This window comes from Leptosomus discolor, chromosome 6, assembly GCF_034619465.1.
Source record: "Leptosomus discolor isolate bLepDis1 chromosome 6, bLepDis1.hap2, whole genome shotgun sequence".
NCBI lineage: Eukaryota > Metazoa > Chordata > Aves > Leptosomiformes > Leptosomidae > Leptosomus > Leptosomus discolor.
In genome coordinates this window covers 44335068-44351871 of record NC_141396.1, presented here as the reverse complement: position 1 = coordinate 44351871, position 16804 = coordinate 44335068, and the positions used below count along the sequence as shown (strand labels likewise).

At 38.1% G+C, this 16804-nt stretch overlaps 1 protein-coding gene across 1 annotated transcript in view; it reads left to right on the top strand.

Moving 5' to 3' along the window:
- Positions 1-16804, top strand: part of ITGA8 (integrin subunit alpha 8) — a 111804-nt gene that overhangs the window by 54240 nt on the left and 40760 nt on the right. Inside the window, exons 17-22 of the mRNA XM_086466502.1 lie at positions 262-416; positions 1511-1648; positions 2099-2166; positions 3133-3280; positions 9426-9518; positions 15234-15313. Coding sequence (XP_086322628.1) covers positions 262-416; positions 1511-1648; positions 2099-2166; positions 3133-3280; positions 9426-9518; positions 15234-15313 — 682 coding nt within the window. The remainder of the gene's footprint in view (positions 1-261; positions 417-1510; positions 1649-2098; positions 2167-3132; positions 3281-9425; positions 9519-15233; positions 15314-16804) is intronic.

The following is a 16804-nucleotide window of genomic DNA, read 5'->3' as shown; positions in this document are numbered from 1 at the left end:
CTGTTGGAGAATGTTCTATTTTGAAAAAATAAGGATTAAAAAAAGTCAAGGGGCAGAAGTCCCGTATATGTACGACCTGTAAATGAAATTAGAAAGCATAAATTAACATGTACTCCATACTTTGGATCAAAAACTAGTGTGCTGCTAAACAGACAAGCATTTAAAGCATGGATTAATTTGACTTGGAAGACTTTGTTAGAGTACTATAATGAACTGTGTACTTTTTTCAATGTTAAATAAATATTGTGCTTTATCCTTTAGTGCTGAAAGGTGAATTGCAATTAGATTCATTGAAACAGAAAGGAGCTGTTAAGAGGACCCTCTTCTTTGATTACCATCAGGCACATCATTACTTCTCCATTTCAATAGAAAGACAGAAGCAGCTCCGTTGCCAGGACTTTCTTGTTTATCTCAGAGTAAGTTGTTTAAAATATTTTGGACTGTTACCATTATTTGAGGAGTATCAGGGATTTAAAGATAATAAAGGAGCCACTGGAGAAGGAATAACAGTTCCCATTGTTCTTAGATCCCAAAATTACGGAAATGTGAGCTAAGAAAGGCCTCATCTGTGTGTCCAGAACTTTCTTCTACCTGGGCAAAATTTCCTATGTAAATCTTTTTGTCAGTGTAAGTATAAAAGAAAGACTTCCTTTGCAGATTGTACAGTTCCTCTGTGCACAAGTACACTCATTTTATACTCTTCTGGAAATTCTGATTAAATACTGCATCTCCCAATACAAAAATGCAAGATTGCCCTCCCTATGGTATTCACAGTGGGATAATGAAATAAACATGTCATGCCAGTTCAGTTTCCAACAACTCTTTTACAGGAGTGTCACCAGCAGCATTGGCCTAAAATTCGTATATTAAAAAATATCTTTAAGACATTTTAAAATATTTGTAGAAAAATGAAAACTGTGGAACAGAAGTTGTGAACGAGGAAGGGTTATTAGTTACTCACTTACAGCTGGAATTACCTCATGCTATTGAAGCAGATTCCAAGGCTGGTCCTAGAAACAGAGTGGGAGGTGAAATGGAGAAGTCTTGAAGTGTGTAAGGAAGTATCTACGCAATAAAGGTGGTGGAGTTCTACTATTGCTAATCCATATAAATTCTTCTTTATGGAACAAACTGACAATATTACCTCCACAAATCCACACACCCCCTACCTCCATTCTGAAAGTAGCTGATAGGAGTTGGTTCTGTGTGTGTGTGTCTTAAACAGCTTCATTTTAAGCTAATGCTTTGAAAAAATTCTAAGTCCACTCAGCTCAGCCAGCTTCTTCAGCTGTGGGGCTGTGGAGGCAATGTGTTCTGGGCATTCCAGTTACTGGTGAGTCATTTCACTTTCCTAGTGGCATTACATACAGCCAGAATTTGGCCAGCAGCTGTCAAAGAACCATATCTTTACCTTCAATAAAGACTAAAGTCTGAATCTGTTGCCATACCATACTAATCTGAAATAATTATATTAAACCAGTGGGTTTTATTATGTGATTGTCACTCACAGGATGAAACAGAATTTAGAGATAAATTATCTCCCATCAATATAAACTTGAGTTATAATTTGGATGAATTGAATTTTGAAGATGGCTTGACTGTGAAGCCAATACTGAACTATTACCAGAAAACCTCAGTAACAGAACAGGTATGAATTTTGCATGCCATATCTTCTGTATATAAAAGTGAAATCATTTACAAATACTGTGTGTATCATCTTCCTTAAAGCAGAGTATCATGACCAGAAATTACACAGCAAGGATTTAATTAATTCAAGATGTAAATTGAATATAAATAGAGAACTAGGCAGGCCTTTAAAGCATTTCCAAAACTTTTTTGTGTTCATAGTTTTGATTGCATTCTAGAATATGAAAGCCAACTTAGTGTGGGAAAGAGCCTGAAAGATGATATTGTTCTGCTACAGGTGTAGTTGACAGTCTCCCAACTACTCAAGTGGAAAGGAACTTACAGAAAGGAGAAAAAGATTAATTTGCTAGGGCAGTGCTAAAGATATTTAAGACACTTAGGTTAGTGATATTTCATGAAGTGATTTGGAATCACTTACTAACAGTAACTTTTTTATTTTGCAACAATACAGGCTTACATTCTGGTTGACTGTGGAGAGGACAACTTGTGCATTCCTGACTTGCAGCTTTCTGCTGTGCCGTAAGTTAAATAAAATATATTATACTGTATATAACAAAATGCAGACACTTCTAACTGTTTTGACAGAATATGTAGAACACCGTCCTGTTGTTTGCTATAGCTACTCATTCTTTCCTGATTTCCAGTTTTTAATTTGTGCATCCATTCAATCTAGAAAACCAAGAATTGGAGAAATATACACTTGAAAATGTATCTGTCACATTCATGATGTTTAATGTTTATCATAGAAAATGCAGTTCGTAAGTGTGTGTTAAGAGTGATTCTAGTTCTATGAATGCCAAGAGATAATACAAATTGTTGTTCAAAGGAGATGTTAAATTTGTTTATTTCAGTGTGCCAGTGACTTTGAACTTGGGACTAAATTCTCCTGAACTCAGTATACAGAGAAGTAAATGAAGCTCAGAATAGGATTTCAAAACATGGCAACAGTTCCTCCTATAGAGGGAGAAATGTGCCAAGCAGGACAAGTGGGGAACCTTTGACAGTGGTCTGAGGTGTCAAATCTCTGTGCCACCAAAATCAGTACATAGCTGTGAGAGGAAAGGGCACAGTGCCATTGCAGGTCTCAGGGGATCTTCTGTCATTGTTCATTTTACAATGGGCGTGAGGGGAAACTGGAATCCCATCACCTTTGTGCCCTCCAGAAAACAATGCTGATGGGACCCCTGTGGCAAGTATTTCCTTCACTAAATACTTCTTTCTGCTTAGAAAGTAGTCAGGCTCAGTAGCTTTCAAGTTCTGTGGTAGTCCACTTTGATTGTCCATGGTGGTGTTTTCTCTTGACCTCTTTCCTACCGACATGCTGGCATACTTTTCCATGGGGTCATTTTTAGTGGAGAATGTTTTATTCTGTGTTCACGGACTATTTTCCAGAACAGATGCTGAGAGCAAAATGTTCTGCTTTATTCATATGTAAATTGTAATTGTGTGTGTTTTAACTCCTGACAAGTAGTATGTTCTATGTAGGGATAAAGATCAGCTAATAATTGGAGAAGAAAACTGTGTCATGCTCATAATAAATCCAAGGAATGATGGAGAAGGAGCATATGAAGCTGAGCTACATATAAAGATTCCACCTGAAGCAGATTACACTGGGGTTGAACGCAACAACAAGGTAAATGAAAATCAAAACCTTGGTGATAATAAAGCAGAAGAACTGAGAGCAAGGTTAACCTATGCAGGCTATACTAGCTGAAAGCAGCAAGTAGAAAAGTGCCTCTTAGGAAGGGAGATTCCATTGACTCTCAACTATCCTTGCTCACACAGTCCAGGCTAAAGATTAGCCATGTCACCAGAAGACTGGAAGGACAGGACCCTTCTGTTCAGAGCCACCTCAGCTCCAGGTCCTTGCTATTAACTTAGTTATAATACCACGCAAATACTGTTACATTCTCCTAGGGCTAGAGGTATTCACATTATTTAGGGTTTGAATGAGTAAACCCTACCATTAGCAAGGAGTGATGGTGCAGAATCCCCTGAGTGCTTCCAACCTGGGATCCCGTGGTACCAGCTCTGTCAGAGTTGAGCCCTGCTGAACCCCAGACACTTGGATGCTGCTGTCTTATGCTCCCAGCACACCAGTGTTTTACCATCATTAAGGGCATCCCGGTCTCTGATATCCTGAATAGTTGAACATTAACTAAACTTGACAAAGTTGATTTCCTTTGTGGTCAATTGTTTTATCTTACGGATAGGCCAAAAAACCAGTTATAATGTAAAATGTGCCAGTGTTCACAGAAGGACTAATGTTGACTGAAGTCCTGCTGAGCTGTACTGAACAGACAGTGTTTCCTTTTCAGATGTTTGGTTTTTAAGAACAAAAATGAAACACAATCCTGTGAACAAGCAGAGCGTTCATGTGTTCTCTGTTGGAAAGCAGGTCTGAATCGCCTCATCTGCACATAAATCTCCCAAGCTGTTGCAACATGAGTTTGCTTTTTTCTGTCAGTGCCTGGAATGTTCAGAAGGGCCTCAAGGGTGAGAGTGGGAGAAAGCAAGTTAATTTTCTTTCTAAAGGCAAATTATTTTAAGGAAGTGGAAAGTAACTTACAAGGTATTTCCTTATTCTGCTTCTGTTTGTGTCTTTATTAATGGGCTTTTAACCTGGTTTGAAAAAAATTACAAGAATCAATGATGTCACCGAAGATGAGAATATGGAAATTCTGTGCAACCACAATTCTGAGAAGCATGTCTTTGTACACAAAACAAATAAGTGAAGATACCAGCCTCTTTCTGTTGTCTATTTCTTTTGTTCTCTTAGCATAACCTCTGGTTTTTTGGACTGTGATCTATAAAACTTAAGTTCTCTTTAATGTACTACACATGGTTATATTTTCCCTTTGCTGCTATTCAGGAATTTTTGGTTATTCTTTTGGCCGTTACCAAGGATGTCATCAGAGGAGGCATTTATTCCAAAACCTGCAGCATGTACTAGCACGTATCTATCATTTGGACTGAACAGAACTCACTCAGGGCTTTTCATTATTTTAGGAAAAAATGAGTTTTGTAGTGCCAGGAGGGTAGGCTTATGGAGAAAGGAGAGGAGAAAGAGGTGGGAGATTCTGGTGCTTTGGAGGAATAAGGAAATCTAGAATGGGTTGGGAAAGAGTGTCAATGTTCTTTTTCTTTTGAAAACAAATTTTTTAAAGCCTGAGAAATGTAATGCAACTTTTTCATTTTCTTCAGTTTTTGTAGAAGACAAAATACACTTTTGACAAATCCAATTCTGAATCCTTTCGGATTGATAGTAGAATTGCCTTTGTTTTGCCTGCATTTACTTACTTCACTACAACATGTAACTTATTTCATAGTCTCTTACTTTTCATACTTATTCCATTCAAATACATGCCATATTCTTTCTGAGAAGGATCAAAACATTAGCCCTACTGTCAACATCATTCTTAGTGTCTTCCTTTCTGCATTGCAAGGATTACATATGGTACTGAAAGCAAGTCGATTCTGTTGTTTTTAAACTGTAAATGTATTTTTTTTTAAACTATGGTCTTCATGATTATATGGTTCCATGAAATAAACTAAAAAATTCACTTCTAACTGCATTTGGAAAAGAAATTGATATTTTAATTTTTTTTCAAAAAGACAAAGCTAAAATTTTCTGGCACTTAACTACACTGGAGGTTGGCTCTTGTATGGATTGCTTTTCTATACAGTTGCCTAAAACTGCTGTGAAAATGACAAAGAAGGAAAAACAATCTTTGTAATTTAAAAGGGAGGTTTAGAATGGAAAAATACGTATTTAAACTCAGACATTATTTTATATCCTTCCTGTTCTGTTCTCATTTAATTCTGTCTAAGTGTACAAATTAAGTAATTTGACCACTCAAAACAAGAATTAGCAGTTTTTTATATCTTACCAGGATGAACAAATTCCTAGGGGTCATAGCATAAATTAAAGAGCTACTCAATTAATTCAACCTATAGGGCTTAAATTGCAGCCATTCAAATGGCTTGATGAGAACAGAAGAAACTACTACACTGGTATGCACTAAACACTGAGGTACATAGAAAATAGGTCTCTTGGTCTGTTGGTACTTTGAGGCATGGACCGTAGATGAAAAATTAACATTTTGCTGTCAGTTGTTTTTCTCCAAACTGCAGAATTCCTTGTATTAAGGTACAGATAACATTCACCTCAGAGCCAGCAAAACAGGTAGACTGAGAGCAGAATAAATGAAATATAATGAGCTGAATAATTCACTTGATACATTTCTGATGAAACTGAAAAATCTTTAGAATCAAATAATTCTGTTATGCTGCCATCATTTCAAAGAGGATATTAGGCTACTTTATTGTGGGGCTACTCTGGATTTAGTCTATTTAATAGAGAAACAAATTTATCCCTTAAGTGCTTTCTGTCCAACAGGTAACAGTTTATTGGGTTATTCTATATAATTTGAATTGCACTTGGGAAGTGTTAAAGTCTACAAGTTAATTGAAAATTCACTTGCCTCCTACCTCTTCCCTTCAGCATTATGGAAGACAATGTTTGACCTGCTTCAGTTGTCTTTATCTTGTTATCTCAGGCCTGATTCTGTAGCATATTGTGAGACTGTGCAACCGTATCAAAAGAGTAGCATGTTGCAGAGGTGTGTATGATGCATGTGCAAGTGGAGAGCCAGGCAAATGCACGTGATCTTGAAGTCTGAGGTCGAGAATGTGATTTTGAAGTTTCATTGACTCTTGCACATGCTGATACTTCCTTCAGTCAAAAGCTGATTAATGAAATACAATGACTTACAATGAAATGAAGTGTGTTACTCGTTAGTTGTATTGTGGAAACACTTAGAAGGTCCAGTGACTAGGTAAATGAGTAAATTACCACAGCTTTACTACTTACTGGAAACCCACTGGCTTGTAGTAGCTGTCTATATGCATTAGGTGTGGAGTTACTGGAATTAGCTGCAATGCAAAAAGTATAACCACACTATATTACGTCACGTTTCAATGGCCAGCAGTAGATCCAAACACTTGCTATATGGTCCATTCTTACACTGCAATAGCATGATTGTGTGTTTGAACCCAAGCCATTACCTGAACACTGTGCTAATCCTTTGCCCAGTGAAAGAGTGAACATACTGACTAGCTCAATCATGCCTTTGTAGCAATGACTGGAACTCAGGTTCCCATGGAATAATTAGAAGAAATAAATCAGGTAGATACAAAGCCCTAATAGCTATTTGTTCCACACCAAAAGCATTATGTATTTTGGCATAAATGTCTCTGCTCAGGTTGGAAGCTGCAGAGTTGTTGCAGATTGCAACCAGATTTATATTGCAGTGGATAAGCTCTGAGCCATGATCCCCTTGCCTTTCTGAACTAAAGCGTGACACACTCTTAAAATAGGAAAAAGACCTGGAACCTTCTTGTCTTACCTGAAAATTCTTAGAATAAGTACATGGTGGCTGCCTAGATGAGATGTGATTTGAGCCTAGGAAAAATAGTTCTTCATACATCAGCTAGATGAAAAGCTAGATGCTGGTGTCTGATACCTAATCCATTCACTTTTCCTTAGAAGATAAAATTGGAAGGTGTTGATCAAGGAAAGAGAGGAGGTGTTTTACTCTGCAGCCTGTTGTGCTTAACCATTCTGGCATCAGTTAGTAATTCATCACTAAGACCACCAGAAAGAGTTTCAAGTTTGTAGGCTGCCTGGATTACTTAAAGCACCCAATCATTTTCTAGTTAAAATTCACCCTGGGAGCACATGTGTTAATTGTTGGGCTTTTGCTTCTACTCAGGATTGCCAAAAAGACCATGTGTGGTATAAAAATATAAATTGCTACCAGTGGCAGGTAGAAGGGATTTTTGGCAAAACCTTCCATCTGGCTGAGTTACATATGAACTCGGTGATGCTGACAATACTGAGTGTATGTCTGCTTTTGCTTGATTCCTGCCTGCTTTTAATTTTCCTGTTTTGTACTTAACCACCTCAAAACAGTGATCAGTGAAAGAACAAAGGCAATAAATCTTAGTATTGGCGAAATTCTACCACAGCTGACCATTTGTCATATCTTTATGGTGCACAAATTAACTTTCGTGATGCTGGTCATATAAATTCTGTGCCATTAATCGTTTTCAGCCTAAGAGCATAGCCTACAAATTGGAGAAAACCTACTTGCAGAACTCCTGTATTTGCTCAGCCTTTGAGGGAGTGAAAAAATGTGTGATAAGGGCTGATTTGGTCTGTGATGCAGCATTAATAAACTGCCCAATATCAAACATGGATGAATATTTTCTAACATTTAGACCTCAATTTCGAACACACACCCCACCAAACAAAATCAAAACTATGAACCCATGCATCAAGCTAAAATGAACAGTTTCCTAGACAAGTTTGGTTTCAGCAGTGTTAACACCCTCTCTTTTCCCGTGTGTTGCTTCCCACCTCTAATTAACGAGCTAGAAAGAGTGTAAAACCCCCTACTCGAACCCTTGAGAGGCTTGGAAAGGTGATTAGTGCACTGCACATGCTGTGTGACAAACTTGGTTTCCCCCCAGCAAATTGTAAAAGTGTCAGTATGCAATGAGGTGTGTACCGAGGGTATGCTTCACGTGGGCTCCTTTTAGGATATGCCCCGTCTTTTCTTTTAATCTCAGGAAATTGTAAGGTCAGCAGGTCCATGCTGGCTTTTACAGATAGGGATGAATTGCTAACCAGTGGTCTGGAAATTTCCCAAGTCTTTTTATATAAAGAGCATGACCTTGCATGTATTACTTAATCTGTGAGAATCACAAATGAGAGGAAGGGTAATGGGAGAGCCTTAGAGCAACAACTAGCTGCATCCTGCTTTTACAAAGCTGGCTTACATCTGCGCGTATGTGGAAGTATTTTCTTTTATTGAATATGCCACAGAGGAAAACAGAAAAAAAAAATATTGTTGCTTTTGCTTTGTCTTACTCTGTATCTCCTATCTTCCACTGTTCTATAGCTGTTCTTCCTTTTATATGATCACTTTTGTTCACAGATGATAACAACTAGTAATAAAGACTAGAGGGTTAAAAAAAATCCCAAAATGTAGAGTATGTTTTACATTAATAGCTTTAGAGGGAAATTATATGAGTGTATCCTTAAAGTTATCGAACAAAATTGCCTGGGAAATGTTAGGTACAAACTGGACTTGGAATGAGTAGTTGCTGGAGAAACAGTTAAATTTTCCATACTGCTGTAAACAACGAAAACCTTAATTTCTGATAATGTGAAAACCTATCTTCTTTGTTGCTAAATTATAAACACAGGTAACAGTTTATGTTTTTACAGAAATATATTCAGTGTTCTAGTACTTTGCCATAGGTTAGAAAAGAAGGTTCTAGCCTTGGTCCATAATAAAGTTCTGCTAATGCCAGAAATTTCCTATAGAGACTTCTAGTGATGGATAATAGAGCCACTGCAATTAATGTGAGGTCTGTTCTCCTCACCCACTTTTGCCTACTCTTTTTTTTTTTTTTTTTTTCTCTGTTGAGTCATTACAGCCATAGGAATGGTTCACAACAACAAAGTAGTATGTTAAAGCTAGAAATAGAGTGATCTCATCATGGCTCTTAAGGTACTGAGGAACTTTCCTGTTTGTTTTTCCCTGGCATCAGGTTTCCTGTATTGTCTGACAATAATTAAGTGTTTTGATAGTGCACTGAGCAGGTGTCTGAAATCAAAAGAAATGTCATGGTTACAAAGGCATCACTTTCCCAACTGGATACATTTCACTGTGATCTCTGACCTCCATATTGGTGTCCTTTTGTTACAGGCACTGCGTGTGTTGAGCTGTGATTACAAGATGGAAAATGAAACTAGAATGGTGGTTTGTGATCTTGGGAACCCCATGGTGGCTGGCGCAAATGTAAGGGAAAACCAGATGCATTTACTGATTTTTTTTATCTAATTGAGTTTTAAAGGGGAGCAAGTGAAAATCTATTCAATTAGCAGAATGTGTCCAAATAAGCAGCGTGTAAGCCAAATTGCTTACTTGGACAGGAAATTGTTGGTGCAATAAGCAGCAGAACTGAGCTTCTGAAAACATAAGAATTTGCTGTTCTTAAAGATTAATGATGCTAGAGCCTGTGTTTTTTATTTCATGTACTGTAAAGAAAATGAGTGACTCAATTTAGTTGCACTAGTATAATGAGAAGAGAATCCCTATCCATGATGTAATCTGTTTGTTTCTCTTTTAGTATTCTTTCTACTTAAGATATGTATAGTAAATGACAGCTTCTTTAGCCTGATTCTCATCTTGAGTGCATAAGGGTTGTCTTATCAGTTTATATCATGATTTATATTCATGAAAATGTGGTTGGAATCAAGTTTTCCTTCAAGTTATTAATGTCATTCTAAACATTTTCCTAAGACAGCTACTCATAAGTCATACTATATGTTAGATGGAATGCTGGGAGCCTTGTTTTTAAAAAAAGTGGAACTGAATAATGACTGATGATGGACAGCAGATAAAAATTAAACATAGGTTTGGAGATAAAAAAAAGTGCTACCCATTTCACAATTGTCATCACTTGTCCTATTTCATGACAAAACAGTTCAGGGCAATCCCAGAAGTGTTGAACCCAGGAATGCTTGGCCATGGATGCCCTTGCAGAGGAATTCTAGCACTGCTCATAAATTCATAAATGCTATACTATTTAACTAAAAATAAATAACCCAAGCTTTTATACCTAGATAAAAAGCTGTACTAATAACATTGAAGCAGTCAACAGCATGAACATATATGAGGAATAAACAGCAGCCTTTAATTGAAAACTGCCACTGTTTGCATTTCATATTGGACCTGGGGCTTTGCAAAGAAGCCAAAGCAAATCTCCTTAGTGCTTTCAAAATCCCTACTAAGTCAAGGTTTGTCCTATGAAAGATAAGTATTTCACTCTTCAGACTCTCTGTAGAGGGGTGTTTTTCTGGCCTCTTATGATCCTGAAGCAGTTCCTCTCCGACCCTTGATAAAAGAACCAAATGGCTCATATAATAGGAGATTGGGACTAGAATAAGCTTGTTTGGATCATAGGGTTAGCTTCAGATCAGTCATAGAGCTTTTGAAAGTGAATGTGAGACCAGATGTCTCATACAGTCATCTGCTGTCATGGTCGTGACAGTCCCAGAGAGAGACTCTTTGGGATTACAAGGAGCTGGAAACCATTGAGAAATGAACTCCAGGTGATGGACCTAGTGGGAGCAGGAACCTGCCTGATGAGGATCCTTCTCTGTAGAACTACTGTGAACTAGAAGTCTGAAGGGGGTACTATAAAATTTTCTGGGAAGGACACAGAGAAGAGGGCCAAAAGGTTTTGTAGTTTTTATTCTATCCTACTAAATGAAACTCCTAAAAAGTAAGAGTAATTGAAAACATTTTTGAGGAATGAAGTTTTCATAACAGGATGGTGGGAGGCAATAATGGGCTGAAGCACTAGATAAATTCTGAGTTAAGGCAGATAATTTCTTGTACCAAAAAAACCCAGCGGATTTAGATACCTGCTGAGTGGTTTCCTGGTTAGTCTCATGGCAGAAGCAAATTCTCAAGATACGGACAGAAGTGGACAAGAATCTTGTGGATGATTGGGATGCAGTGCGGGGGAAAGAGCATAAAAAGCCATGAGTTTGGAGAAGAAAAGGAGGACTGAACACAAGAGACAGTAACATTGTGTACCAACCTAGGAGAAAATCTTTGTGGTTTGCATATGGTCATAAACATAAGCAACGGAAAGGTCTGAGTGTGGAGGTATTAGACTGCAGCCCCTCACACTCCTCCCTTTGAATCTAAAGCCCTGTTTCCACATCATCCTTGACCCAAAATGTTAGCAGTGTGAAGACTTCAGGAATCCTGCTTGGTGGCCACTAAAGCAGTACTACTCTCACCTGTCTCCTTATGAATTCTCACAACATAACTAATCCTGTTTTTCTTCAGAATCAGCTCTAGAGCTGCCATAAATGCATTGTTACTAGATAGTCCTAAGCAAAATGCTTTATAAAGAGAGACTTAGAAGTAGCAGAATGAAACAGGAGGGTTCATAACATCTTTAGGGATATTCTGGCTTGTGACAAAAGAATCCAACCCTTGAAAATTAAGGCATATGAAGACGGAGCATTATAAAGCCAGATGGCAAAAGCATTTGATTATAGTGAGTGAAAGCTTAAAGCCTAACTGTCTTTGAAACTAGCTCTCCTGGAAGCTTAGTAAAGGTGAAAGGACTTGAGCTTTTTCAGTCCAAACATGTTTATGATGGCAAGTGTACTTCCAAAAGCGAAATACCAGCCCTTTGTATAAATTGCATAAATCACGAAAGGTTGCTCTGATCCATTTCCAATTTTGCAAAACAATTCTGCGCTGGCAGGAGATCAATTATTCTCAAAATATTCAGTCAGAAAGGGACTCTTTGTGGAAGTTGTGAGGGAATGGGAAGGGAGGGTTAGGTCAAACCCAGACATTCCTAAAACTCTTTAACTATTGAGTCACTGTAATGACTTTTCAGCACCCTGAAATCCTAGAATTCTTGAACCCTTTAAGATCAGCTTCTGAGTATGAGGGTTGTGTCAGGATTTTGTGATAGCAATCCATGGGATATTACTGCAGCAGGCTACAGAGTTGTCTGACACTTCGTATCAAAATGCATTGTCATCAAAATGCATGTATTTCTGACTTACTGAAAATCTGTGACCTCAAAGTCGTTTACTGGCCACAGAACTTACTTAACCTTTTCAATAATAGCTTTGAGGTTAAAATAAAGATGAAAAGGTAAAAAAGAAGATGAAAAGAAATGGGAGGGAGAATCACAATACCATATGTCCCAGAGTGCAAAGTATCTGTGGTACCATCTCACTGGCAAAGAGTGCTCAAAGTACTTACTTAGACACTGAAATGGATCAGACTGACAAGCTTCCTAATGCCTGTTCAGTGGCGTTAGCAAGTGAGGTGCAGATTGTATCATAAATTCTGGTAGAACAATTTGGAAGTTAATGGAATTGAGTAGAAATAAGGTTATAGAATTGAGTAGGAATAAGGTTAGAAGACTGGGAGGCTTGGAAGGTCTTGCCTGTTTCTTGGTATGTACCAAACTGATTCTTCAAGAGCACAGAGGTTTTGTCTTTCATGTGTGCCGTAAGACACTTCAAAAAATGCTAGCCCTCTGTCTCCCAGCATACTCCTACATCCTGTCAAACATAGTGGCAGATTAAAGCTTGTCAGTAGTAATAGAAATGTCATGTATTTCAAAGATACATGATGTTACTAACATGGAAAATAATGCAATTTTAATGAAACTAAATTCACTTGGAAAATTTTAAATAAAATTAAACTATTTTGATAAAATGAATGTCCTAGTAAAATAAGGAGGTTGAGTGATTGCTAAGTTACAAGCTCAAGCAAATTTAACTCCTTTGGCCTTAGTAGGTTTTCAGCAAGGGCGTATGAGCATCCTTGCCCCGTTATTAGCAGCAGTGTCAAGGGCTACTTGACATTAGCAAATTTGTATGACCATACAAAGGCGACATCTGCAGCTTATTAGACTCGTACAGTAGGAGTGTGTTTCAGTATTAAATAAGGGATTAAGCCTCAGGGGTATAATAGTTCATTAAAACTGTAGTTCATGTGTGCTCTAGCTGAGGAAAATTTTATCTTTGGTTCATCATTTTTTTTTCTGCTCAAAGTGGTAACAAATTTATAGACTGACTAGTAAGGACAGTAAGAGAAATGCTGAATTGAATATTCAGAAATTTTTATCTCAGATTTAAAAAAACGTTATCTTTTTAAAAGTGAATGAAATATCAATACAGTTGTTAAAATCATCCCCCAAAAGTGGTCTTAAAAATAGCTTATATCTGTATTCCAAGTCAGCTATTTAGCTTCTGTTTAATTTAATGAGCATCATCTTTTAGTCTTAAAGATTTTACTTCCAAAAAGAGAGATTAGCAGTAACTATGACATTAAAATGGTCAGAATTCAAAGATTTGATCTTGCCATTTCTTTTATGATACCAATATTGCTTCCAGCATAGGACAACAGAAAAAAAAGTGATTGAAACATGTTAGCTAAGTTTCATTCTGGAGATGGATTAAGATTCAGTGATGCACCACTGCAAGTGAAGGAAGAAGGAGCATTGAATGAAAATTTTAAAAAAATAATGCTGGGGGAAAAGGAATTGCTTAAACATCTGAATTGACACCCACAGAGGAAAATACCTCCTCTTCAGTGATGTTGAATCTAGGTCCCAAACGTAAAACTCTACATTGTTGTGTCCTGTCCTGTTGCTGACAGTGCGTAAGGAAAGTATGCCAAGCAGACACACACCCACACACCTCTGCTGTAATCTAGTCAGATAGTGGCAGAGATGAAGGAGTGATGTCCTCATTTCCTAATGCCTTTTGATGAATTTCTCAGGAAGATTGTTTCTCCACGTGGAGAATATGGCTATATGTAACCATCCTTTTTAAAAAAAAAAATGAAAGCACCGTGCACAAGTTATCTGGCAGGAAATCCTACCATCAGGCAGTAGGGGAGATACGGGAGAGTGAGAAGTTGTACAAGATTACAGACTGTAGACTTTGCTGTCAGTCTCAATGCAAAATTCACATTTCAAAAATTACCAGATACAAGACAGGTGCAGTTGAAATGAGGCAATTAAAAACATTAAATTAAACACTCCAGTACAATTTTATCAATGTAAGGGCAGATGGCATCTCCCTCTGCTTCCCTGCCACTTACGTACTGGGGCTGTAAATGTGTTCAACAAGAAGGTTACAGAGCCCCCATCGTATGCTATTGTATATTCCTTCTTTAGTTAGCCCTGCAGTTCCATTGCTCTCTTCTGAATTGACTTGTTCTGCTTTTCTCTGTGCCTTTCTTACAAAACAAATGGAAATTATCAAAGGGAGAATGCAAGGTCTGCATAAACACAAGGGAACACTGGTGGAAGCCCTTATCTCCTTCAGTTTTGAGATCTGTGTGTTTTACCCTCTGTCTTCTGTGGTCACGCACTGCAAGTTGTGGCAAACTGAACTGCAAATATAACTCTGAAGTTTAATTGCTCTTAACTGAACTGCAATGAAAAAAAAACTCAAGCCAAAACAAACCAAAATATCAAGCTGCTGCTAATTTAGCCTCTAGAAGGAAAACAGGTGGTCAGTCAGCCCTGCAACGCCCAAAGTGTGCAGTTTATGTGTCACAGAGACAACAGGAGGAGCAGGAAGCCCTGGAGACCTGGACAAAGGTGTGCGTGGATGGAGGCAGGGGGGAGAGATGCCAGACAGCTACTATTTTCTTTTGGCTTGGCCAAGTAAAGCAAAGACTGTCTGGATGAAGAAGGGTCCACCGCTGCATTCTTGGGAGTATGCTTCTCTGTTCCTCTTGATCTTTCTTCTGTCCCGCCAAGTTTCCCATCTGGTGACATACACAGGCAGGATGGTATTTTTTCCTGAAAACAACTAGATGATATTATTTCATACTAATTTTACAAAGCATCAGAACCCTATAGAAGTTTGCAAAATGCAATGTCGAACAGTACTGTTTTCTCGATATGGAGAGATCAACCATTTTTAGTAACCTGTTTTGTTTCTTCCCCAGTTCTCTACAGGCATTCGATTTTCTGTTCAGCATTTTGAAAATGCAGATTTCAGCATCAATTTTGAGCTGCAAATAAAAAGGTTAGATGTTTAATCAACAGTATGGTTATTTAAATTCTGAATTCCTGTCGATATCTGACGCTCTATATAGGTCACTCTAACTCTTCAATCTCAGTAGTTATTTCATGGGCTTTCCTATGGTAGATTTCTTCAGGAGGATTTGTGGAGTCGGAGCCTTGTTAGCTTTTAGCAAAATCAATCTTAAGAGTCATTCTGAGGATTTTGTTCAGCCTAACTGATTTGGTCAGTGATCCAAGGGTCTTCTACAGATTTGCCAAATTTGCACTTCATTTTCCACTTTAGAATTAATGAACAGTGATCACTTTGTATTGAAGTTCTGTATTTTAAAACATATAATACTCTGAAAAAAAAAAGATGTGGCGCTTCTTCATGACAATTTAGAAAATAGAAGGAGAGCAGTTAAAATCTGCCCAACAGATTTATTGGCATGAAGAGAGAAAACTTTCAATTTGATGCAGGTGAACCTTTGTCCTTTTTCCATTAGTTTCTTCCACATTTGTGGGGCTGAAATATTACTGCTGGAGAATCTTCTGGTTTGTGCTGAGCAGTACTTCCTCTGTAGGGACAAAAAAGCACAGGATGGGCTGTGTTAGGATAACAGCAAGAACAAACCTGGGACTTTTTCAGTAGGCGGCAGGGCTTCTGCTCCATCTGTCCTCATCAAATGCACACTGGAGTTCCTGATGGGGCCCTCCCTACCCCGCACACAGAGACTTAATTGCTAATGTCTGGCCTTTAATGAGGACCTTGATCATGTTCACTGTGGTAAATAACCAAGACATTTAAAATGTTTAAGTCATGTTTCCATAATGTAACCCTTGAAGGAAAGGGCATGCAGAAAGTCAGGAAGGGCACAGCAATGCCATAGAGGACGATGAGGTGCCTGGTCAGGCCTCAGCCCTCTCCCAGGGCTCAGGCTGGTGAGCTGGAGACCATGCTAACCTGGGCAGAGGTTCCTCTAGAGAGGGATACAAGGTACAACACCTACCTTGTAGGTCCCTTGTCCATCCCACTGCCCACTGTCAGGTCATTAATGCAAGCAGCCTCTGATACTCATTTAAAACTATACTCTTGTCACTACCCTTTTCATGCTGTGAAACTGGGGAGGTTCAGAGCCTTTTGGGTAGCTAGATCTTTCTAGATTATAAGAGTTGAGGGTAGGCACTTTTGTAGATAAAAGTGGCAATGCTTTACTAAGGAATAAGTAAGCGTCAGGAGATAGCAACATCTCATGCTTCCTCCGTGAGTGCGACTCACTAAAATGTGAAAATGTAAATGGAGGAAATCTGTTGGGCTACCAAAAAGGGCAGTTTCCACAAACTGGTATCAAAATGCTGAAGAAAAAAAAAAAGAAAAAAAAAAAAAAAAAAGTAAAATATCTTGCATAGGGAATGGACCCCACAGTTAAAACTCACTGCTTTGTCCATTCATTCTCAAGCAGCACTACAGTTTGTGCATTTCTGTGTCCTTAGTGAAGAGGTAAAACAATCT